A 23201-nucleotide genomic window follows, 5' to 3' on the forward strand; every position below is an offset into this window, starting at 1 on the left:
GAAGCACCACTTTAACTAATGGGGCCTCCTGCTGCCGCCATGTCGTCGCCACATGATTTCTGTTGTCATCCTGAGGCAAAGTTCCTAACCTGAGGTACTATTTCTGGGTTAGCGAAGTCTGTAACCTGAAGCGTATGTAACCTGAAGCGTATGTAACCCGAGGTACCACTGTAATTAAAATACGTCCCGGTGCAAACGTCAACAGACATAAATCTGACACCATTAAGTTAGAGATGTGTTAAGACAAGGCCAGCATTTAAGCTCAGTTAGTAAGAGTGTGAGACTCTTAAACTCAGGGTCTTGGCTTCGAGCCTCACGTTGGGCCAAAGATTCCTGCAATGCAAGGGGGTTGGACTAGGTGGTGCCTTCTAACTCTGCAATTCTCTGCTTGTTCCCCAAAGCCTGTTGGATCATGAATGTCGTCACCTGTCAGTGGAAGGACAGCAAGGAGGGAGCCAAGCTGGCTTCTATAGCAAGGGAGATCCAAAGTTGTCAGGGGGCAGCCACCGAGAAGGCCCTCTCCTGTGTCCCCATCAAGCGTTCCTTTGAGGGTAGCAGGACCGTGAGAAGGCCTTCCCAGAAGATCTTGAAACCCAGACAGGTTCATGTGCGGGAATATGGTCTTTCAGAAAACCTGGGCCTAAGCTGTGAAGGTAGCTTTAGGTAGCACTTTCTCCAGTGACTAATCCCTTAATCTAGAGATCGATTCCGAACAATGGAACTAGACTTTGCCTGTGATCTAGCACTCCACAGGTAAAATGACACAATTACAAGGGAAGTATATGGCTTGTTGTTTTGTTTCACATGGAGTTTGTGATGGTCATCTTATTAACTTGATTTGTAATCCACTTTCCAATGCAGGGATTCTCAAGGTGAAAAACAACAGCAAAAGGACTGACTGGTGGGAGGGAGAGACGAAAAATAAACACAACAGTATTGATAAATCCAAGCACAGTTAACAGCAAAGGAAGAAGTAATGGTCGAATGTCCCTTTGCACCTTGTAATAAACGAAAATCTGCCCTTATTCTCTTATGGGGGACACAAGAGCCCTTATAGAGTCCTTTGTAGGTTCTCTATCGTTCAGAGAAAAGAACAGAGGCCAACCAGAGAATGTTGAGAAGCAAAGCAGCTAGTAAGCCTGATCTTTATTGAACTGTTGCAACAAGGTGCTCCCCTTTCACAGAGGAAAGGAGGAGGACACAGAACAAAAGTGTGTCCGCCCTTATATAGACATTTTAAATTGAAGTCCAAGACCACCCCCAGACACATCATACCTACATAATAGAAAAGGCAGTCTACAGCAGAAATCTGAGTGCGTTGTTTACCTCCTTTCATTGTTTACCTCCTGTCTGGCAAGTTAACTGTTAATTCTTACTTGGCTGGATACCCTGGGGAGCCTAGCCAGTCTTTTGTAATGATAAATACTTAGTTCCTGAGCCAGGTCACAGGCTCACCCTATTCATACACAGATATACCCTTAAGACAGGTTTTGTGAATGAAAAGACAATGGGGAGGCTTTTTCCATTTTCCTTTGACCTTGCAGAGGAAACATTTGATCAGTTTGGGAGTCAAAATGGCTCCAGGACTGCTTTCCTGTGCTGCTTCAGACATGTGATTTATATATTTATGTACATGTTTGCTTGGTACATTTATGAACATTTATTATATATATAAGACCTTAATTTTTTTATTTCAGTCTCAACAAGTTTAAATGTGAAAGTAGAGCAAACTGTGTGTCTCTCTCTTCTTATTTCCAAGTGTTCAGCGGTGCCAGTTTCAGACTACTTTGTGGACTCTGTGGGCAATCTGTGGGCTTTGTTAGACATTATGTTAGAGAGAATGATAGAACAACCATTAACAGCTATTACCGTGGTGGGTGATTTCAGCGCCAGAATGGGAGGCAGTAATATTGTTATGGCAAAAATAATTGGTTTGTTGAATGAGGATTTGGAGTAGATATATCCCAGACTATCAAAAGGTAAGACTACTTCAGTAGTGATTAAGCCAATCAGCAAAGTTAAGTGGGGACGATGCAGAAAACCAAAATAAAGCCAACTTCATTTTTTTGCATGTTGTTAGAGCAGAAATACAGGGATAGAATCATAGAATTGTAGAGTTGGAAGGGTCTGCAATCTTGTCGAACTCCCTGCAACGCAGGAATCTCAACTAAAGCATCCATGGCAGACGGCCATCTAAGTAAAGGTAAAGGGACCCCTGACCGTTAGCTCCAGTCGTGACCGACTCTGGGGTTGCGATGCTCATCTCGCTTTATTGGCCAAGGGAGCCGGTGTACAGCTTCCATGTCATGTGGCCAGCATGACTAAGCCGCTTCTGGCGAACCAGAGCAGCGCACGGAAACGCCGTTTACCTTCCCGCCGGAGTGGTACCTATTTATCTACTTGCCCTTTGACGTGCTTTTGAACTGCTAGGTTGGCAGGAACAGGGACCGAGCAACGGGAGCTCATCCCATTGCGGGGATTCGAGCCACCGACCTTCTGATTGGCAAGCCCTGGGCTCTGTGGTTTAACCCACAACGCCACCCGCCATCTAACCTCTGCTTAAAAATCTCCAAGGAAGGAGAGTCCACAACCTTCTGAGAGTCCATTCCACTGTTGAACAGCTCTCACCACCAGAAAGTTCTTCCTGACATTTAGTCGGAATCTCCTTTTTTGTAACTTGAAGCCATTGGTTCGAGTCTTCCCCACCACCTCCTAACCATTTTGAGTTGTCCCACCCCCCCACCCCCAGTAAAGCTCCTAAACTGTTAGTGGGCTGGAGTGAGGGAGGAGGAGCATAGGTGCATATGCAAATTAAAATAACATGGGATTGAGCACCCTTGCCTTCCACCGGCTGGCTGTTCCCTACAAAGGCCTCTATTTTGATCCTATTCATTCCTCTGGAGAAGTGATACCTCAAGCGAGGGGAGATCGATACTTCCTTGTTCCTCCTTATCTGTGGGATGGCGAGGCAAAAGTCAGCACTTAGGAGGGAGATCTGGGTTTTGGTTCAGGACCATGGATAGTTCTCCTGCAACTGGGACCAAAAGAGGACCAGTGTTGTCTTCTGGGGTCCTTGATGGTGATGAGGTTTTGAGCTTCTTGTGTCTGCCTCGATCCCCTGAGAAGTCTGGACTAAATGTCAGAGCCGGCTGGCAGAGGTACCTCCTTGGGGTTCACGGGTGAGTAGGTGGATTCCGATGCCCACACACCCTCACAGATCAGGGCACAAATCTCTCCTTGAGGAGGCATAGCAGCTCTCGGGGCTTGTGTCATCCTGTGGTGCAGTGGTTGGAGTGCCAGTCTAGGACCTGGGAGACCAGGGTTCAAATCCCCCACTCAACCATGAAGTTCACTAGGTGACTTTGGAAGCCAGTCTTAGCCTTTCAGCCTAGGGTTGTTGTGGGGATTAACTGAAGGTGAACCATGCATGTCACCTTGGAGAAAAGGTGTGATATAAATGAAATTAATATAAATCATCATCATCATCATCATACTAAGCACCACCACCATGGATTTGGGAGCCCATAATTGTCAGAAAACAGGCATTTCCTCCCCCAAGCTGTGCTGCAGACCCTATGCCCCCCTCCTCTTACCAATGGGCTTCATTTTGCATTGCACTCTCTCAACAGAAACAAAAAAATCCTCATCTCCCTTGTTGCTGGGACAGGAGATGCCGCAATACGATCCTTGATCCAGTACAGTGGTACCTTGGTTTAAGAACAGCTTAGTTTATGAACAACTTGGATTAAGAATGCTACAGACCCGGAAGTAGGTGTTTTGGTTTGTGAACTTTGCTTTGGAAGCAGAACATGTTTTGCTTCCTGTCGAGTGTGTTCCATTTGTAAATTGAGTCCCCCGCTGCTATGGGAAAGCACGCCTTGGTTTAAGAACGCTTTGGTTTAAGAACAGACTTCTGGAATGGATTAGGTTTGTAAACCAAGGTACCACTGTACTTTATTTGAAGCCACCAGGGCTAGAACCAGGCGACCTTTGGTTCTGTGCACAGCTGCCTAAAGTTGGGGTCGACCAGGGCTGCAAATTGGGGCTTCTTCCTAGGAAGTAAAGCTGAGTTTGGGAGCCTGTGGCCCTCCCGACGTTTCTGGGCTTCAACTTCCATAAGCCCTGGCTATCATGGCCAATGGTCAGGGCTGGTGGGATTTGAGTCTTAGGAGGCACAGGTACCCCATCCCTGCAGCAAACAGGTCCCCGTGATGGGACTGGCTCTGTCCATCCGAGCTGTCCATTGGCTCTCCTAAACAGGAAGTGGTGCTAACAGTTTCCTGTTCAAGAGTGGGACTTTGCCTGGGGAATAATTCTCTTGGCTTTGCCTCTTGGCTTGTTTTCTATCTCCTTGTTCTCTCTGTCGCTGCCTTTGAGGCATCCCTCCTTCTGCCCCACAACATGTGGGGTGGGGATTGGGGTCCCCTTTCCTAGACACCATGCTGTGCTCCTTTGTAGTGGAGATCAACAAAGGCTTTTCTGCCACTCAGCATCCAAGAACTTTTCGGTTCCGTCAAAATCTTTTTCAGATAAATCGATTCCATTTGAAATCTTTCTTCGGTCTTGGAAAGGAGGTCATAAGTTTTTTAACCCCCTTTGAAAAACATCCTTTCAGGCACGCAGATTTATGTAAGTCCGGTTGCATAAATTCCCATCTTTTCCATTAAGCCTCTGGCAACTTTAACCCCTTTACCCCAGTCCCAACCTGAAATGGAGCCCTTTGCAGATCAGCTTTTGTATATTGTCAGCTTCTCTTTATCCTTCTGCCTTCCTTCCCACCCCACACCCTGAACCCCCCGGCTCATCTCTTCTACCACCACCATTCAGATTGTAAGCTTCCTGGGGCAGAGACCTGTCATTGTGGAATGGGGATTCCTTCCATTATTCCGTAAAGTGCCTCACACCCTGACAGCTCTACATTAATGGAAACGGAGGCTTGGGTCTTTTAAATGAACCCACCTGCAGGCAAGCATTTCAAATCGTGAAGATGTGTTTTCCATTTATTTTAATACACAACGGGGGGCCGTGACAAACAGGAGAGGAATCACCTTCCTTACCTCTTCCCTTCCCACATTGCTGGGCGAAAAATTGGGGTCGACGCCATCTTAAGCGAGCATAGCGGGGTCTCCAGCTTGCTTGCGGAAGCTCTGATTCATCGCAGCCGGGATGACTTAACTTGGGTGTCATTTCCGCTGAAACGCAAAAACAGGTGAGTCAGGATGAGCTGAAGGTGTGACCTCACCTTCTCTCGGGGCTTTTTCTTGACGCCGAAGATGCTCATAAGCACAGCCTTGGCAGACAGGGAGAGGTGGAGAGAGGCATGTTTCTCTGCCCGCAACAGCCGCCTGGCACTCAGTTTGCAGGGCGTGTCAGTGGCGTAGCTGGATTTGGAAGTGGGAGGGAGTTATCCTGCTATGCCTCGTTCCCAGACAATTAAGCATGTGGGGAAGCAGCCCAGAGGAAGATGCTCAGGAACGTAGGAAAGCTGCCTTTTGTGAATTCGGAGCCTTGGTCCTTGTAGCTCAATATTGCACGGACAGGCAGTAGATTTTCAGGGTTTTAGGCAAGGAGCATTCGCACTCCTGCCCAGGGATTGAACCTGGGTCCTTCTTGCAAAGCACATGCTCTACCACTGAGCTGCCTTTAAAATACCGTATTTTTCGTCCTATAGGGCACACTGGCCCATAGGACGCACCTCGTTTTTTGGAGGGGGGAAATCAATTTAAAAAAATTATTTCCCCCCCCCCCAGCTGCGGCTGCCGCCCCAAGCCTTGCCCACACCTGCCCGAAGCACGGACACTCGCCCGAAGCACAGGGAGCCCTCTAGAGCGCTCCGCGTGCTTCGGGCGGCAGGCTGCAAGTTGCTTCATCTTGCGGAGCATGGATTCCCCGGGTATTAACGGCTTTAAGAAAAAGGAAGCAAACCCGCAAGATGTTTTCGTCTTGCGAAGCAAGCCCATAGGGAAATTCGTCTTGCGAAGCACCTCGAAAAACGGAAAACCCTTTCGTCTAGCGAGTTTTTCGTCTGGCGAGGCATTCGTCTTGCGGGGCACCACTGTATCTATCTATCATCTATCTATCTATCTATCTATCTATCTATCTATCTATCTATCTATCTATATCAAACCCCATAAACCAGCTCATGTCAAAAGCCTTCCAGAGGGCATGTGGTTAATGAGGGGCGCCAGAGTGAGCAGGGAGGGGAACTGAGTTCCACATGTGGGTCTGTGTCAGGGCATAGCTCAGTATGAAGAAGCAAGGTCCGTTGTCAGTGAAGTTAGCTCTTTATTCAAGGAAACGGCATGCAAATTGGCAACACTTCCCAGTAGGTCTTGCCCAGTGTTTTTCTTTTCTTTTCTGGGGGGTTGCAGGGGTGCGCATACCCCTAAACATTTTGTGAATCTAACGAGAGAAGAAACTAAAAATAAAAATTAGTTTCTTCTCTAGCACGGTGAATTGTCAGTGTATGAAGCTGTGTGGAATGTGTGGAGCTAATACAGGGGTAGGCAACCTGCTGCCCTATCGCCTTCTCAATCCGGCCCGCAGACGGTCCGGGAATCAGCGTGTTTTTACATGAGTAGAATGTGTGCTTTTATTTCAAATGCATCTCTGGGTTATTTGTGGGGCATAGGAATTCGTTCATTCCCCCCCCCCCCGAAAAAAAATATAGTCCGGCCCTCCACAAGGTCTTAGGACAGTGGACTGGCCCATGGCTGAAAAAGGTTGCTGACCCCTGAGCTAATACATGTTCTTTGTACTTTTGTCCATTTACTGTATTTATTTTTCCTGATTCAAACTATACAGTGGTACCTCGGATTACAGACGCCTCAAGTTACATACGCTTCAGGTTACAGACTCCGCTAACCCAGAAATAGTACCTCGGGTTAAGAACTTTGCTTCAGGATGAGAACAGAAATCGTGCAGCGGAGGTGCAGTGGCAGCGGGAGGCCCCATTAGCTAAAGTGGTGCTTCAGGTTAAGAACAGTTTCAGGTTAAGAACGGACCTCCGGAACGAATTAAGTACTTAACCTGAGGTACCACTGTAAAATGGTTATTTTCTTGAGTCAAAATGAAAGTGCCCCTAAACATTTTTTGGGGGGGGGCAGCACTGGTCTTGCCCCTATAGAGCAGTTGCCAGGACTGACGGTCCCTGCCTTCCATGCTTTCTAAGGCTCCTCTTCTCCCAGATGTTTCCCAAGCAGTCTCAAACTGCACCTGCACACCTCTGGTCTCTCTTCTGCTCTCGTTAGTCTGCATGTTCTTGGAGAGAAGGGAGCTTTTTGCAGCCACAGAGGATTCTTCAACTGCCTCTTGACCTGAGCAGTGAGTGTTTGAACTCGCTGCCACTGGAGGCAGCAACGGCCACCAACTTAGATGGCCTTGAAGAGAGGGCTGTTGATGGCAACTAGCCCCACCAGTTCCTCTCTCCCCTTCACAGCTGGAGGCAGCAATGCTTCTGAATACCAGTTGCTGGAAACCCCAGGAAGGAAGAATGATCTTGTGTTCAGAGCCTGCCTGTGGGTTTCCGGGTTGGCCACTGTGAGAACAGGATTGTGGACTTTTTTGGGGCCACTGCCCTCACCCAGCAGGCTCGCCTTGCGTTCTTAAAATGTGCCCCTCTCATCTCCTCAAGAAAAGTGAACTAGAGCCCTACTCGCACATCACTCCCATGTAGGGTAAAAAACAAAGGTAAGGTAAAGGACCCTTGGATGGTTAAGTCCAGTCAAAGGCGACTATGGGGTTGCAGCGCTCATCTTGCTTTCAGGCCGAAGAAGCCATTGTTTGTCCTCAGACAGCTTTCTGGGTCATGTGGCCAGCAGGACTAAACCACTTCTGGCACAACAGCACACCTTGTCGGAAACCAGAGCGCACAGAAACACTGTTTACCTTCCTGCCACAGCGGTACCTACTTATCTACTTGCACTGGTGTGCTTTCGAACTGCTAGGTTGGCAGGAGCTGGGACAGAGCAATGGGAGCTCATTCCGTTGTGGGGATTCGAACCGCCGACCTTCCACAAGGTCTCCTTTTTTGACTTATCCCAGACTGGTGACCCCACCCCCCCTTGCGCAAAGACCCCTGGTTTTGCATTGAGCTCCCTTTGGCGACAACCACACTGGAGGATGGAGGAAGGAGAGTTGACGACATGGAGCGAGGCTCAAGGCACAGCCTCCGTCCCAATGCAGAAAGGCCCTACTTAAAGAGTCTTTGGGAAAGGACGGCAGCAGAGACTGTACAAACACCTGGCTAGAATAATACATGCAATGATGGGGTTTCTGTGCCCGCCAGATGTTTCTGAAAAGACGCTCCCATCCCCTCTGTCCATTGGCGATGATGGCTGGGGCTGGTGGTAGTTCCCTCACCTGAAGGGCGCCACGTTGGCTACTGCTGTTTCCTAATGAGGCAATTAGAGCTGTCTCTTATATATCTTAGGATTAAAGCACTTAGCAACCGCCTGGCACCAAGGGCTCTTTAATGTAGGCTGAAAGGTTGGAGAGGCACATCGTGAATCACTCTTACTAAACCACTTCTCTGTGGCTTCCCAATTTCCTTCACAGTAGGGGTAGCTCAAGGCCTCAATTTTGCAACAGTTGGGAATCTTCACTTTGACCTCATGTGGGCCCATTTTCTTTCTTGAGTGCTGGCTAATTTTGTGTGCGTGCTTCAGCCAGTCAGTAGGGCAGCTCCCCAGCACTTCCCTCCTCATTGTTCCTCCACAATTGGGCCCATTGTGACAGGGGCTGGCACTCCCTGGAATCCTACTTTCCAACGCCTAGTTTTCGCCGAGATGCTTGCCCTATTTTCTGCCGTTCCTCTTGGTTAATGTGTTCTTGGAGGGGAGTAAGGAGGTTTTCGTGGCAAAGGTGCAAGCAGGAGAGTGTGCTTATGAGTCGCGACCATCTCAACTCTGTGTTAATAGTATTTATTCCCTCTGTAAACACATAAAAAAAAAACAACTGACAAAGATTTTGTGGCGCTGTGACTGGAGCAAAACCATCGTGTTCTCTCCTTTTCCCTTGTTAAGTTATTAGTAAAAGAGATCGGGAATCAGCTAAGACTCAGTGGGCAGCTTCACAGAGAGGTGAAGGGACTTGGTGCCTCAGATTTCCTGACTAGAAAAGCGGTACCAATCTTGTGTGGTCGTTTGCATTAGCACCAAAATGGAGAGACCTTTTGACACAAGTAACCTGTATTTCTGGGCCTGAAGAAGGCTTAAATCAGGGGTAGGGGATTTCATACCTGGAGACCAAATGTGGCCCTCCAGACCTTCTATGTGGTCCTTGAAACCCTCCCCAGAGCATCTCCCTGACTGACTCTGCTTCGTAGCTTGAGTGCCTTTTGTCGGATGAATGTGGTGTGTAGAAACTAGCCTTTTGTGCAAACGAAGCATTTGTTGCTGCGCTCAGTTTTCCCTCTGGCATGCGGCCCTCAAAAGGTTTCCCAGATGGGAATGTGGGAGCTAGTTTGGTGTAGTGGTTAAGAGTGGTAGACTCATAATCTGGGGAACTGGGTTCGCGTCTCCGCTCCTCCACATGCAGCTGCTGGGTGACCTTGGGCCAGTCACACTTCTCTGAAGTCTCTCAGCCCCACTCACCTCACAGAGTGTTTGTTGTGGGGGAGGAAGGGAAAGGAGAATGTTAGCCGCTTTGAGACTCCTTAGGGCAATGATAAAGCAGGATATCAGATCCAAACTCCTCTTCTTCTTCTTTGCTTGAGAAGGATTCCAACCCCTGACTTAATTGGTCTGTCAAAGACATTATTCTCTTATTCATTCTCCCTCTCTTTCTCTCTCTAAATGACTTGGAGGGGATGCTCCTCAAATTTTCAATGACACCAAACTGGGAAGGGGTATCTAATGCTGCAGAAGATAGCATTCAGATTCAAAATGACCTTAACAGATTGGAGAACTGGGCACAAGCTAACAAAATGAGTTTCAACAGGGACAGATGCAAGGTTCTACACAGGAAGAACCAGATGCACAAATATAGGATAGGGGTCACCTGGCTTACTAGCCGTACATGTGAAAAGGATCTAGGGCTCTTGGTGGACCACAAGCTTAACATGAGTCAACAGCGTGATGCAGCAGCAACTCTAATACTCTCCTAGGCTGCATCAACAGAAGTATAGTGTCCAGATTAAGGGAAGTAATAAAAAGGTAAAGGACCCCTGACAGTTAAGTCCAGTTGCGAACGACTCAGGGGTTGCGGTGCTCATCTCAGTTCAGTGGCCGAGGGAGCCGATGTTTGTCCGCAGACAGTTTTCCTGGGTCATGTGGACAGCATGACTAAACCGCTTTTGGCCAGACCAGAGCAACACACGGAAACGCCGTTTACCTTCCCGCCAGAGCGGTGCCTATTTATCTACTTGCACTTTGACGTGCTTTCGAACTGCTGGGTTGGCAGGAGCAGGGACCAAGCAACGGGAGCTCATCCCGTTGCAGGGATTCAAACCGCTGACCTTCCGATCGGCAAGTGGTTTACACCACAGCGCCACTCTATTCTGCCTTGGCCAGGTCACACCTGGAATACTGTGTCCAATTCTGGGCACCAGAATTTAAGAAGGTTGTTGACAAGCTGGAAGGTGTGCAGAGGAAACCGAGCCTTTTGAGGAATGGCTGATGGTATGTTTAGCCTCGTAAGGAGGAGACTAATAGGAGTTATGATAGCCATCCTCAAATATCTCAAGGGCTATCACATGGGAGAGGAAGCATGCTTGTTTTCTCCTGCTCCGGAGGCTAGGACTCAAACCAATGGCTTCAAATTACAAGAAAGGAGATTCTGACTAAACCTCAGGAAGATCTTTTTGTAGGCAAGAGCTGTTTGACAGGGGAACAGTCTCCCTCAGGAGGTGGTAGACTCTCCTTCCTTAGAGGTTGTAAGCAGAGATTGTCAGGAGTCCGTGCAGGAGCCAGGCCCTGTGACCAGTAGGGCTTCGCAGGACTGGGGCCTTCCTAAGTATGTTCTGGAGAGGCAAGGTCCGACCGCACAGGTGACACACTCCACCTGGTAACGCATTGCAGCTGGTGTCAAGAGCTGGGAAGGGATATAAGGTCAGCATTTCCCTTCAGCCTTTTGCCACAGCAACTCATTTTCTGCTTTGCTGCGTTTGGCTTCTTGCTTCATGATTCTCGGACCTTGGCTCCTTGACTCCTGGTTTCTTGACCCTCGGACCCTTGACTTCGTGACTCCTTGCTTCTCAACCCTCGGACCCTTGACTTTGTGACTCCCGGCTTCCTGACCCACGGACCCCTGGCTTCTGGACCCTCATTCCTGCTCCCACCCCGCCATCTTGCCCCCGGTCCCAACGTCCTCAGCCAGGACTTCGATCGCCCGTAGACCGGACCGTGACAGAGGTTAGATGGCCATCTGTCAGGGACGCTTTAGCTGAGATTCCTGAATAGCAGGGGGTTAGACTGGATTACCCTTGGGGTCCCTTCTATGATTTTATGACCCCCCCCCCTTTAAATGAAGGCTTTTCCAGTAGATCAAAACCAGAAACCTAGGACCAAAGTTGGCACCTCGTGTGGTGTAGCAACAGATTGTCTGACAAGCCATTTCTCTCAATCCTATCTGGCAGCATATCTCAAGAGAAAGCGTCAAGTATTTTCACAAAATGGCCAAGCACATATTCACAGGAGGAGCCCAACAGCCCTCTCCCCGGCACACAGAGACATAAGGCCTCCAATAGCCATCTTGGCTACCAGCCATTGATATCGCCATATCCTCTGTGAATCTGCCTAATCGTCTTTCAAAGCCATCCAAGTTGGTCACCGTCTCTGCCCCCAGTGGGGGAGGGACTTGTGCAGTTTAATTCTGTGCTGTGGAAAGAAGTCCTTTCTTTTTCCTGCCCCAAATCTTCCAGCAGTTTAGCTTCGTTGGATCCCCACGAGTTCTAGTGGGAGAGGGAGCAAAATGTCCGTCTCTCCACTTTCTTTTTCAAAACATACAGAAATGGGGCAACTTCTTCATGCATCTTCAACATCTTCTCTAATTTGGCTCCAAGAACTCGTGCAAAAACGCAGGCTTGGACTTCTCATCGTACGCAGGAGTTTGTTTCTCCCTCCTTCCCACAACCCCTCTCCCCAAACTCACATGTTGATGGACAACACGGACACACTCAAAAGCTTGTTGCCTTCCTTGTGACTTATTTCCACTTAAGGCACTGTTGGTTTTGGTCCAGCACAGCTTCCTGCAATTTTTTGAGAGCACAAAGCTTAGCAACTGCTTTCTCCTTATTCGTACTTTCCTCTCCCCCCCCCCCCCGCCCACCTCCAATAATACTTTGCTCCCTTTGTCCTTTTGTTTCCTCCTGCCTGACTTCAAAAGATTTGTATATTACCAGAATTATGTTCTGGAATTCTGAGGAGATAAGATGCTCAGGATGTGCAACCCATGTCAGGAAGCAAAACCTCTCTGAAGCATCCGTGCGCACCGAAGAAGCTGATATTACGGGGAGGAAAAGAGCAATTTTCTTGCAGGAAAACAGAATAATGATCCCTCTGTTGAGATCAAAGTAGCATCAGATGTGTTGCCAGCCTGCTCTTCAGGTTCCAGCAATCAGCAGGTTTGGCATCAGTAAATCTATAAGATTTGTATTGGGTTATTTCTCCCCACCTTGGGAATTAGATAAATATTCCCTCTCTCTCTCCCTCCCACTCATTCTTCAGGCTTAATGAATTGAAACTGAAGGAGTTTGGCTTCCCCCAAAGAACCCTAGGAACTGTAGTTTGCTTGTTTTTTTAGATACATTTTATTAAATTTCCAGAAATTTCACATATGCATTCCAATACATAATGTTGTTGTTGTTGTTGAGTCGTTTAGTCGTGTCCGACTCTTTGTGACCCCCTGGACCAGAGCACGCCAGGCACTCCTGTCTTCCACTGCCTCCCACAGTTTGGTCAAACTCATGCTTGTAGCTTCGAGAACACTGCCCATCTCGTCCTCTGTCATCCTCTTCTCCTTGTGCCCTCCATCTTTCCCAACATCAGGGTTTCTTCCAGGGAGTCTCTTCTTGGAGCCTCAGCTTCAGGATCTGTCCTTCCAGTGAGCGCTCAGGGCTGATTTCCTTAAGAATGGATCGGTTTGATCTTCTTGCAGTCCATGGGACTCTCAAGAGTCTCCTCCAGCACCAGAATTCAAAAGCATCAATTCTTTGGCGGTCAGCCTTCTTTATGGTCCAGCTCTCACTTCCATGCATCACTACTGGGAAAACCATAGCTTTGATTAATACGGACTTTTGTTGGCAAGGTGATGTCTCTGCTTTTTAAGATGCTGTCTAGGTTTGTCATTGCTTTTCTCCCAAGAAGCAGGCGTCTTTTAATTTTGTGGCTGCTGTCACCATCTGCAGTGATCATGGAGCCCAAGAAAGTAAAATCTCTCACTGCCTCCATTTCTTCCCCTTCTATTTGCCAGGAGAAGAAATAGAGGCAGATACTTATTTTACTCTGTCGACTTCCCATCCCATTTTCCATGGAGCTTTTTTTTTTTTTTTAGTTTCTTCCACTTGCAGCACCCTATCTTCTCTTTCTTATATAATAATAACAATAACCTCTGATTCCTTCTGTTGCTCATAGTTCAAATCCTGATCGAGAATTGCATCACGCCGTAATATTTAAATAGTCCAGGAGGGGAACAAAGGCTTCCGTTCTTCCATAAAGCAATCATCCTTAAGGTCTCTTATTTTTAGCTGTTAACTTGTGCCGATTCAGCATCACTTTACTTATTCATCTTTCCTTGCTGGGGACTTCTTCAACCTTCAGGAACTGTAGTTTCTTAAGGGTCCTGGGAATTGTAGTTCTCTGAGGGGTGAACTACCATTCCCAGGATTCTTTGGGGTTGGAGATATCCCTGTTGAAGTGGTACAAATGTACAGTGGACCCTCCGGATACAAACTTAGTTCATTCCTGGGGTCTGTTCGCACCCGAAAAATAATATAAATAGAGGTGCGCTTCTGCACATGCATGCGGCGTGATTGAGTGCTTTTGCGCATGCGCAAGGCGCGCAGAGTGCTTCTGGGCATGTATACACTTCCTGGTTTGCCGCTGTGGGTTAAAAGCCTCAGCGCCTAGGGCTTGCCGATCGAAAGGTCGGCGGTTCGAATCCCTGCGGCGGGGTGCGCTCCTGCTGCTCGGTCCCAGCGCCTGCCAACCTAGCAGTTCGACAGCACCTCCGGGTGCAAGTAGATAAATAGGGACCGCTTACCAGCGGGAAGGTAAACGGCGTTTCCGTGTGCGGCTCTGGCTCGCCAGAGCAGCGATGTCACGCTGGCCACGTGACCCGGAAGTGTCTCCGGACAGCGCTGGCCCCTGGCCTCTTAAGTGAGATGGGCGCACAACCCCAGAGTCTGTCAAGACTGGCCCGTACGGGCAGGGGTACCTTTACCTTTTTAACCTGAAGATTTTGTATCCAGAGGGTTACATAAGTAGAGGTACTTTAAATCTATGGTACAGATATGACTGATAGATTATTATTTTTTAAACTGCAGTCCATTTCGAGCAAAGCCTCGATCCTTTTCAAAGGCAGCCCACGTATTGCACGTCACAGTAACTTAAGACATAGGTCACTGTGGCCAGATAGGATATCTACTGAGCAGCTGCTCTTGGCATTCAGATCATTTCAGTTCAAGGGTCCTTGAAACCATCCACAGACCCTGTTCATCTGCCTGAACTTTCTGAGCGCTGTGTCTGGACGTGGGTTTCTGTTATAGGCCCTTTGAATGTTTCCAAGAAAAGTGAGATGTCGAAAGGTTGTGCCTGGCCAAATGGGGGAGGGAAAGAATGCAGGAATCTTAATGAGTTCTCTCTCTCTCTCTCTCAACAAATCAAGGATTCTAAAGTGCACTGGATATCAAAAGTGCTTTCGAAAAGTAGAAATTATGGCCTTGGAGTGAGTCACGTAAAACACGACCCGGTTCGTTTTGCCCCCCCTCTCGCTACAAAGTTGACACTTCTTTTCAAATCTGTGCTTAATTGACATTAGCAAAGTGTTTCCTGATAGCGGGCTAAAAGGCAGCCGCCGAGAGAACAAAGCGCTGTAATTTGTTACTATTACTACCTGGGTCAAATTGTCAATTTCCCTGGCCTCATGCCGTGTAAGAAACACATTTCAACTTCCAAGAATGAATGGCCCCCTGTCCGATTAAACACACACACACACACAAACACAGGGTGGTTGCTATAGGCGGCTAAGTGGGCTAATGACATAGCAGGGGGGAAAAGTTTTACCCGCAAGAGACAATTGCTTTCTGTTGCCTGGCAATCAGAGCCGCAGCAAGCTGAGTCATACTTTAGATGGGCTTGGCTGGTATTGTGTGTTGCCACTCGGAATGCCAAAAAAGCCACCCAAATGCATGTTTCATGGTGTTGGGGCAGGTGGTTTTTGCTTGCCATTTTGGGGGGGCTCAGTTTGTAGCAGGAAGGGATCTGCAGGGTTCGATCTGACCTGGGAAGCACAAAGTCCCTTGTGATCATAGAATCATAGAATCATAGAGTTGGAAGAGACCACAAGGGCCATCGAGTCCAACCCCCTGCCAAGCAGGAAACACCATCAGAGCACTCCTGACATATGGTTGTCAAGCCTCTGCTTAAAGACCTCCAAAGAAGGAGACTCCACCACACTCCTTGGCAGCAAATTCCACTGTCAAACAGCTCTTACTGTCAGGAAGTTCTTCCTAACGTTTAGGTGGAATCTTCTTTCTTGTAGTTTGGAACCATTGCTCCGTGTCCGCTTCTCTGGAGCAGCAGAAAACAACCTTTCTCCCTCCTCTTTTTGACATCCTTTTATATATTTGAACATGGCTATCATATCACCCCTTAACCTCCTCTTCTCCAGGCTAAACATGCCCAGCTCCCTTAGCCGTTCTTCATAAGGCATCGTTTCCAGGCCTTTGACCATTTTGGTTGCCCTCCTCTGGACACGTTCCAGTTTTGTCAGTGTCCTTCTTGAACTGTGGTGCCCAGAACTGGAAACAGTACTCCAGGTGAGGTCTGACCAGAGCAGAATACAGTGGCACTATTACTTCCCTTGATCTAGATGCTATACTCCTATTGATGCAGCCCAGAATTGCATTGCCTTTTTTAGCTGCCGCGTCACACTGTTGGCTCATGTCAAGTTTGTGGTCAACCAAGACTCCTAGATCCTTTTCACATGTACTGCTCTCAAGCCAGGTGTCCCCCATCTTGTATTTGTGCCTCTCATTTTTTTTGCCCAAGTGCAATACTTTACATTTCTCCCTGTTAAAATTCATCTTGTTTGTTTTGGCCCAGTTCTCTAATCTGTCAAGGTCGTTTTGAAGTGTGACCCTGTCCTCTGGGGTGTTAGCCACCCCTCCCAGTTTGCTGTCATCTGCTAATTTGATCAGGATGCCCTTGAGTCCATCAGCCAAGTCGTTGATAAAGATGTTGAATAAGACCGGGCCCAAGACAGAACCCTGTGGCACCCCACTAGTCACTCTTCTCCAGGATGAAGAGGAACCATTGATGAGCACCCTTTGGGTTTGGTCAGACAGCCAGTTAAAATCAAACGCCCAGAGCCCAAGCTACAGCGCTTGGCTACCATCTCGTCCCATCAGCGTCTCCCTCTAAGTTAGGAAATAATTGTTTCCCCTCCTGTGCTTCTATCGCCGTTGTGGATTAGTCTGCCATGCAAATTACGGGTCACTTAGGAAAATTTCTAAAATTTAATTTTGGAACACTCAGTTTGCAGTTTTCATATCCCCTTTAGTTCATTTTGCATCTCTCCCCTCTCGGTGTTACCAAAAGGGAGTGGTCAGATCTGTCAGTTTCAGCTTCTCATTTTTCCCAGCCTCCATTTCGTTTCTCCGCATTTCCACATCAGTTTGCAATAAATATAATAATGATAATGATAAAATACTTTTGGAAACCTATCAGGATTTTCTTGCAATATGCACCTTCTTGCAATATGCAAGCTCCCCCAATCAACACAGTTTTGCAAAGTCCGTTTTTACTAATATAACACATTTTAGTTTGTAATTTTGGCTGGTGTAGGCACACTTTACCATACTGTATGCATTTATATACGTATGTATTACCTGACTAGAGAACAGCATTGCAAAATTCAAAGAACTGCAAATTCCAAAGGGTGGCTGTGTTTCGGTTTACATATCATTTCTGAAAGTGTGGGTAGGTTTGTCTTTAAATGCAAACTTAATTGAATACCTGTATACTTGAAAGAATGTCTCCACCCCTGTTGTTCAGCCCAGACACTGAGGTCCAGTGCCAAGGGCCTTCTGGTGGTTCCCTCACTGTGAGAAGTGAAGCTACAGGGAACCAGGCAAAGGGCCTTCTTGGTAGTGGCACCCGCCCTGTGGAACACCCTCCCATCAGATGTCAAGGAGATAAACAACTATCTGACTTTTAGAAGACATCTGAAAGCAACCCTGAATCGGGAAGTTTTTAATGTCTGATGTTTTATTTTGTTTTTAATATTTTGTTGGGAGATGCCCAGAGGGGCTGGGGCAACCCATTCAGAAGGGCGGCATATAAATTTCTTGTTATTATTATTATTATTATTATTATTATTACTCCCACTTATTTCCAGCATTCAGGAAGTGAGTGCATTGCTTATATGTCCAAAACTGGCTCATCCACAAACAAGGGGAGGATATCAACAGACTGAGTGGCGACCCCAAAGTTTGCAGAAGAAGGGGGGAAATTGGGGGGAACCTTTAAGGTGGGGGAAGCTCACATATTTAGTGGCTGCAGAACCTTGGCTGACTGTGCTGAAAACTGTAGGGAGGAATGTAATGAAATTACTAACTGTGATCCTGAACAGAAGCACTTTGTACTGCAACATCTTGTTGCAGGCTCCACTTTTTCTTACATTTTTATATTATTGTTACTTTTATCATCACTCCCCCTTCACCTTTGGGGATCGGACAGGCGATAAATCTAAATCTCAACTAAGTACATAAACATCTCCCGGGCTCTCTCGCTTCTTTAGCAGCTACCCACATTCCCAGTAATTTTCCTTTCTGACCTTATCTGCCTTCTCTTCCAAAATGGACGTCTCACAACCCTATCTTGCTGGCAACAAGCTCTCTGTTATGTCCAAAGGTGGAGGGGAGGCAGAAGAAGATGAGAAATTGCTTTGCAGGAGGTCAGTGGTACATTTTGAGAAACGCAACGCAGCCAGAGCCCCAGTCAGCTTAGCGGAAGTGAGAACCTGTTCCTGGAATTACATACCCTCCAACATTTCTCCGATGCAAATTTGTTGTTGTTATTTAGTCGTGTCCGACTCTTCGTGACCCCATGGGCCAGAGCACGCCAGGCACTCCTGTCTTCCACTGCCTCCTGCAGTTTGGCCAAACTCATGCTGGTAGCCTCGAGAACACTGTCCCACCATCTCGTCCTCTGTCGTCCCCTTCTCCTTGTGCCCTCCATCTTTCCCAACATCAGGGTCTTTTCCAGGGAGTCTTCTCTTCTCATGAGGTGGCCAGAGTATTGGAGCCTCAGCTTCAGGATCTGTCCTTCCAGTGAGCACTCAGGGCTGATTTCCTTCAGAATGGATAGGTTTGATCTTCAGTCCATGGGACACTCAAGAGTCTCCTCCAGCACCACAATTCAAAAGCATCCATTCTTCGGCAATCAGCCTTCTTGATGGTCCAGCTCTCACTTCCATACATCACTACTGGGAAAACCATAGCTTTAACTTTACGGACCTTTGCTGGCAAGGTGATGTCTCTGCTTTTTAAGATGCTGTCTAGGTTTGTCATTGCAAATCGATGAAAATAGGGACATCTTATTCTACATCGCAAAGCTTCTCCCCCGTTAGATCTCGCCAAACATCGACATCCTATACACATTGACGCCGGTCACCCTGAGCCAATGGCAACCTCTCCACTGAACCTACCTCACAGGATTGTTGTAAAAAAAGAATGTGTGAGGGAAGGGATCACGTACAACACCAACAGAATGTAATGAGTCCCTGTCAGGGGAAAAGGCAGGAAATAATAATAATAATAATAATAATAATAATAATAATAATGGAAACTGTGAGAATGATCAGAAACATACCACAGAGCAAATCCTCAGTGGGACATAGTTCTGAGTAAAAATGCTTAAGATTGCAGTGTAAGGCTGCAGAGTCTTTTTAAAAATATATATATATTTTTTATTTTTCTAATAATAACAATTTTCTTATACATAGATATCCAATCCAAATTTGCATTGATTGACTCTCCCCACGCCCCTGGTTTCCAATTGTCCCTTTATAATTTCCATTGCATCTAATTATTTTTCCATTTAATTTCCAATTATTTTTCACATCGTAATTCTACCTTCAGTTCATAAATGCTACAACAATCCTGCTAATGTTTCCACGTTCTTACAATGTTCTTTAAAATAATCTATAAAGTTTTTCCACTCTTGATTAAATTTTCCTTCATCTTGGTGCCTGATCTTCATGGTTAGTTTTGCCATTTCGGAATAGTCTATCATCTTAGTCCTCCATTCTTCTTTCGTTGGTATGGTCTCTTTTTTCCACTTCTGGGCAAGTAACGTTCTGGCAGCTGTGGATGCATACATAAATAATCACTTTTGCTTCTTTGGAACTTCATCTCCTAATATTCCTAGGTGTGCCTCTGGTTTTTTAACAAGCATATTTTTGAACGTCTTTTTCATTTCATTATATATCATTTCCCAGAAGCCTTTACCTTTTTACATATCTACCACATATGGAAAAAGTACCTTCTTTTTCCTTACATTTCCAACATAGATTAGATGAGTTTTTTATATATCTTAGCAAGCTTTACAGGTGTTAAATGCCATCTATACATCATTTTCATATAATTTTCTTGCAATGAGCTGCATGCTGTAAATTTAAAATTTTCTTTCCACAGCTTTCCCCGTGATTCCAAGTGGTATATTATACCCTATATCTTGTGCTCAGAAGGCTGCACAGTCTTTACCCGGTTACCTGTGAGTAGGCTCCATTGACTACAATGGGGCTTACTTCTGAGTAGGCAGTGTAAGGCTCCATTTACAATAAAGGAATAAACGCTCCCCACATTTCCTTTAAAAATGACTGGCTGCTGAAGCGTTGCAATTAAATAAAGTGGACTGGTGACATTTTCCTTCAAAATTATAGGAAGTGGCTTCATATGCCAGCTTCACCATTTCCTTCACTCAGTGCAGGAATTTTATTTTCAGGATAAACAGGACTCTGGTTTTGCACCTACAAACAGACCCACATCACTTTTAATGGAATGAATTTTATTATTACGGTCACAGACCAGTTCCGGCTCACTTACAGTATCAGGAAAATCATAAAACACAACAGGAATACGTTGAATTGCAATTGGGTGTAACAGAAACAATTCAGATATGGCGGCAGTTAAAAATATATATTAAATCTTGATCACTAAAATATAACCTAAAATTGTCATTTAAAACCTTAATCATTTTGGTAGTACAGCTTGTTCCCTAAGTTTATGGCAGTCGCACAGAATTTAGCCACCCTTCTCATGATCTCTAGGTCCTTGTCCTCTACCAGGAGTTTTAGACATTGAAGTTCAGACCCATTTGGAGATTTTTGTATAACAGGAGTGATAAATACCAAGCGTATATCCCCATAGAAACAAGACATGAGAGACAATTTCTACCTCCATCAAGCTGCAGGGGCAGACTCGTTCCACATATGGTTTACCCTCAAATGTGCCCTAACATCACTTTTAATTGTTCTCTGGGACATGGAGGGGAGGGAAAAAGGAAACGAGGACCTTCCAGGATCAAATCGGAAACTGGGATGGCCTCTGTAATGCCAGGGTGTCCCTCTTAAATTGGGACGGTTGAGCCGTGTGGAATTAAATCAGAAGTAGCATGCTGTCTCCTTGTGCATTATGGATCTTGGAGGGAACGTCTACTGAGACCTTTCTCAGGCACCTAAAGGAGACATGGGTACCATGTTGGGAAACCCCGCCTTAATCCTTGTGTCTGTTTCTTTTCTAGGGGACTACTTCGGCATCCTCATGGAGGCAAAGGTGACGTCTTTTCCGTTCAACGTGTTGGACAATCCCATGTATTGGGGCAGCACCATGATCTACCTGGGCTGGTCCGTCATGTGAGTCCATCATGTTTCTGCTCTTTTCAAACTTATTTATTTATTACATTTGCAGTGGTACCTTGGTTTACATACTGAAGGGTAGTTCTCTAAAGGATTCCGGGGGGCGTGGCCCTGTCCGAAGCCTGGGGAGGTGAGGGCCTAAGGCACACCCCCTATTGGAAGAACTCCCTAGGGAGTTCCTAGTTGATGTGCATCAGCAGGGCTCCCCCTACTGCTGGTTAACCCTTCCCGGACTTCAAGTGGACGGGCTGAAGCTGGATATAGTCAGTTAGGACCAATTGCCTAACCCAATACCGCTCATCACCTGTAACCAATAAAGTTGTGGCCTTATTTAGCCCATTAACCTTAATAATTGTGTCGTGTGTCTTTATTTCCACTGGGTTGGGGATGGGAACTCGCCACGCAAATGTTGACCTACTTTGTAGAATGCATCTAGAGCCAAATGATCACAGTGCATGTGATCTCCAGAGCGGGAAAGGTGAAACGTCCACTTCCTGGTCTCCTCTATAACCGTGTCCTTAGCAGGAAGGACGCAGCAGGGGCTGGGGGCTGGGATCGACAGCGCAGGCCCAGTGTATCCTCCAAGTCACTCGGATGACGCCAGTGGAGACCGCGGTAAATAGATCAGCAATTTCACTAAATAGGAAGGTCGGCTGAAGGGACTTGGGGAACGGTCAGTACAGTGTAGAGACAGGCTGCTCAGAATAACAAAAAAGCTTTTAAACTGGCCGATTCTGCGGAAAATGCAAAACACGTTCCTCAGCAGCGCATGGCCAGCTATCATGTTACTTGCACTCCATTCTCTGAAGTTTGAGGGGGTTCAGTGCATGCCCTGAATTGGTTTCCTTGGAATGAAGGACTGCTCTCTATCAAGCTGGTGTGGCGTAGTTGTTAGAGCGTCAGGCTAGGACCTGGGAGGTCAGGGTTCAAATCCCGTCCCAGCCACAAAGGAAAAGTGGGTTGTTAGAAATGTAAAAATAAACAAAATGAAATATATAAAGTACATTAACTGTGCAAGTTGGCTGCGGTGAGTATTTTTGCTTGCAGGTGCCAAGAGTTTGGCTGTTTTCCCATTGTTGCATCCTGAAGCAAAAGGCTTTTAGCTGCTGGGTCTCTGTTCTGGTGTTTGGCCTGTCCTTTTTTTAGGATTATCTGTTGTTATTAGTATTACTACCACTACTTGAGCATACCTATTAAAGCAAAGAGCACTTTCCCCATTACATGAATGTTCTCTACTAATTCGTGTCCTGCGTTAATGTGTTCCCCGCGGATAATATTAACTACGAGAGCCTTTTGTTCGTTGTTCTCTGACTGCTACACACAGGGTGTCAAATGGATGTCCCCGTTTTCATGGTGGTAGAATGCATCATCCGTGGTCAGTCGGTAGTAACCACAGGGAACAGAACAGACAGTACTTTCTCGCGTTCTCTCTAGGGCAAAAGTGCCCACTCCATTTTGATGTGTTTATTTTTGAGCCCCAAACAAGCACAAAATAGTTTTGCGTATTCATCAAGCCTTTATTTCCCCCCACCTTTCAACCCAGAATCCTAGGGTGGTGTAAGAGCTGGGATGAACTTGCTGTTTATGAATTGGTGAACAGAACCTATGAACCATGTGTCCATCTATCGTGGTATTGTCTGCACACTGAACTGGAATCTACTCTCCTACATTTCAATTCTCAACATTACCTGGAGATGCTGCGGATCGAACCAGTGACCTTCATGCAAACCATCTGTTCTTCATGCAGACAGGTGCTCTACTAGGGAATTGCAGCTCTTGGGCCACGAGGGATGGTTTGCACCTGAGCAACGGAGCCACGAGAGCAAAATGTATACCTGTATACCTGAAGGAGCGTCTCCACCCCCATCATTCAGCCCAGACACTGAGGTCCAGCACCGAGGGCCTTCTGGCGGTTCCCTCGCTGTGAGAAGTGAGGTTACAGGGAACCAGGCAGAGGGCCTTCTCGGTAGTGGCGCCTACCCTATGGAACGCCCTCCCAGCAGATGTCAAGGCAATAAACAACTATTTTACTTTTAAAAGACAACTGTTTAGGGAAGTTTTTAATGTCTGACACTGTATTGTTTTTAATATTCAGTTGGAAGCCACCCAGAGTGGCTGGGGAA

The 23201-nt window shown here is 46.7% G+C and overlaps 1 protein-coding gene and 1 long non-coding RNA gene across 7 annotated transcripts in view; one reads left to right on the plus strand and one right to left on the minus strand.

Annotated features, from left to right (window-relative positions):
* The window catches only part of PEMT (phosphatidylethanolamine N-methyltransferase), a 107342-nt gene that overhangs the window by 67552 nt on the left and 16589 nt on the right, over window positions 1–23201 (plus strand). For 5 of the 6 annotated variants that reach the window (XM_079954016.1, XM_079954014.1, XM_079954018.1 and 2 more), the window contains 2 exons: window positions 20964–21075; window positions 22622–22856. In XM_079954016.1, coding sequence (XP_079810142.1) covers window positions 20964–21075; window positions 22622–22841 — 332 coding nt within the window. In that variant the 3' untranslated portion in view covers window positions 22842–22856. Of the gene's footprint in view, window positions 1–20963; window positions 21076–22621; window positions 22857–23201 lie in introns of those variants that run through there. The other variant, XM_079954017.1, reaches the window with a different exon arrangement.
* The window catches only part of LOC307203364, a 38334-nt gene that overhangs the window by 2148 nt on the left and 12985 nt on the right, over window positions 1–23201 (minus strand). Inside the window, exon 2 of the long non-coding RNA XR_013833193.1 lies at window positions 5058–5192. This is a non-coding gene — a long non-coding RNA (uncharacterized lncRNA). The remainder of the gene's footprint in view (window positions 1–5057; window positions 5193–23201) is intronic.

The sequence above is a fragment of the Podarcis cretensis genome (genome assembly GCF_951804945.1).
Source record: "Podarcis cretensis genome assembly, chromosome: 14".
NCBI classification, from domain to species: Eukaryota; Metazoa; Chordata; class Lepidosauria; order Squamata; family Lacertidae; genus Podarcis; species Podarcis cretensis.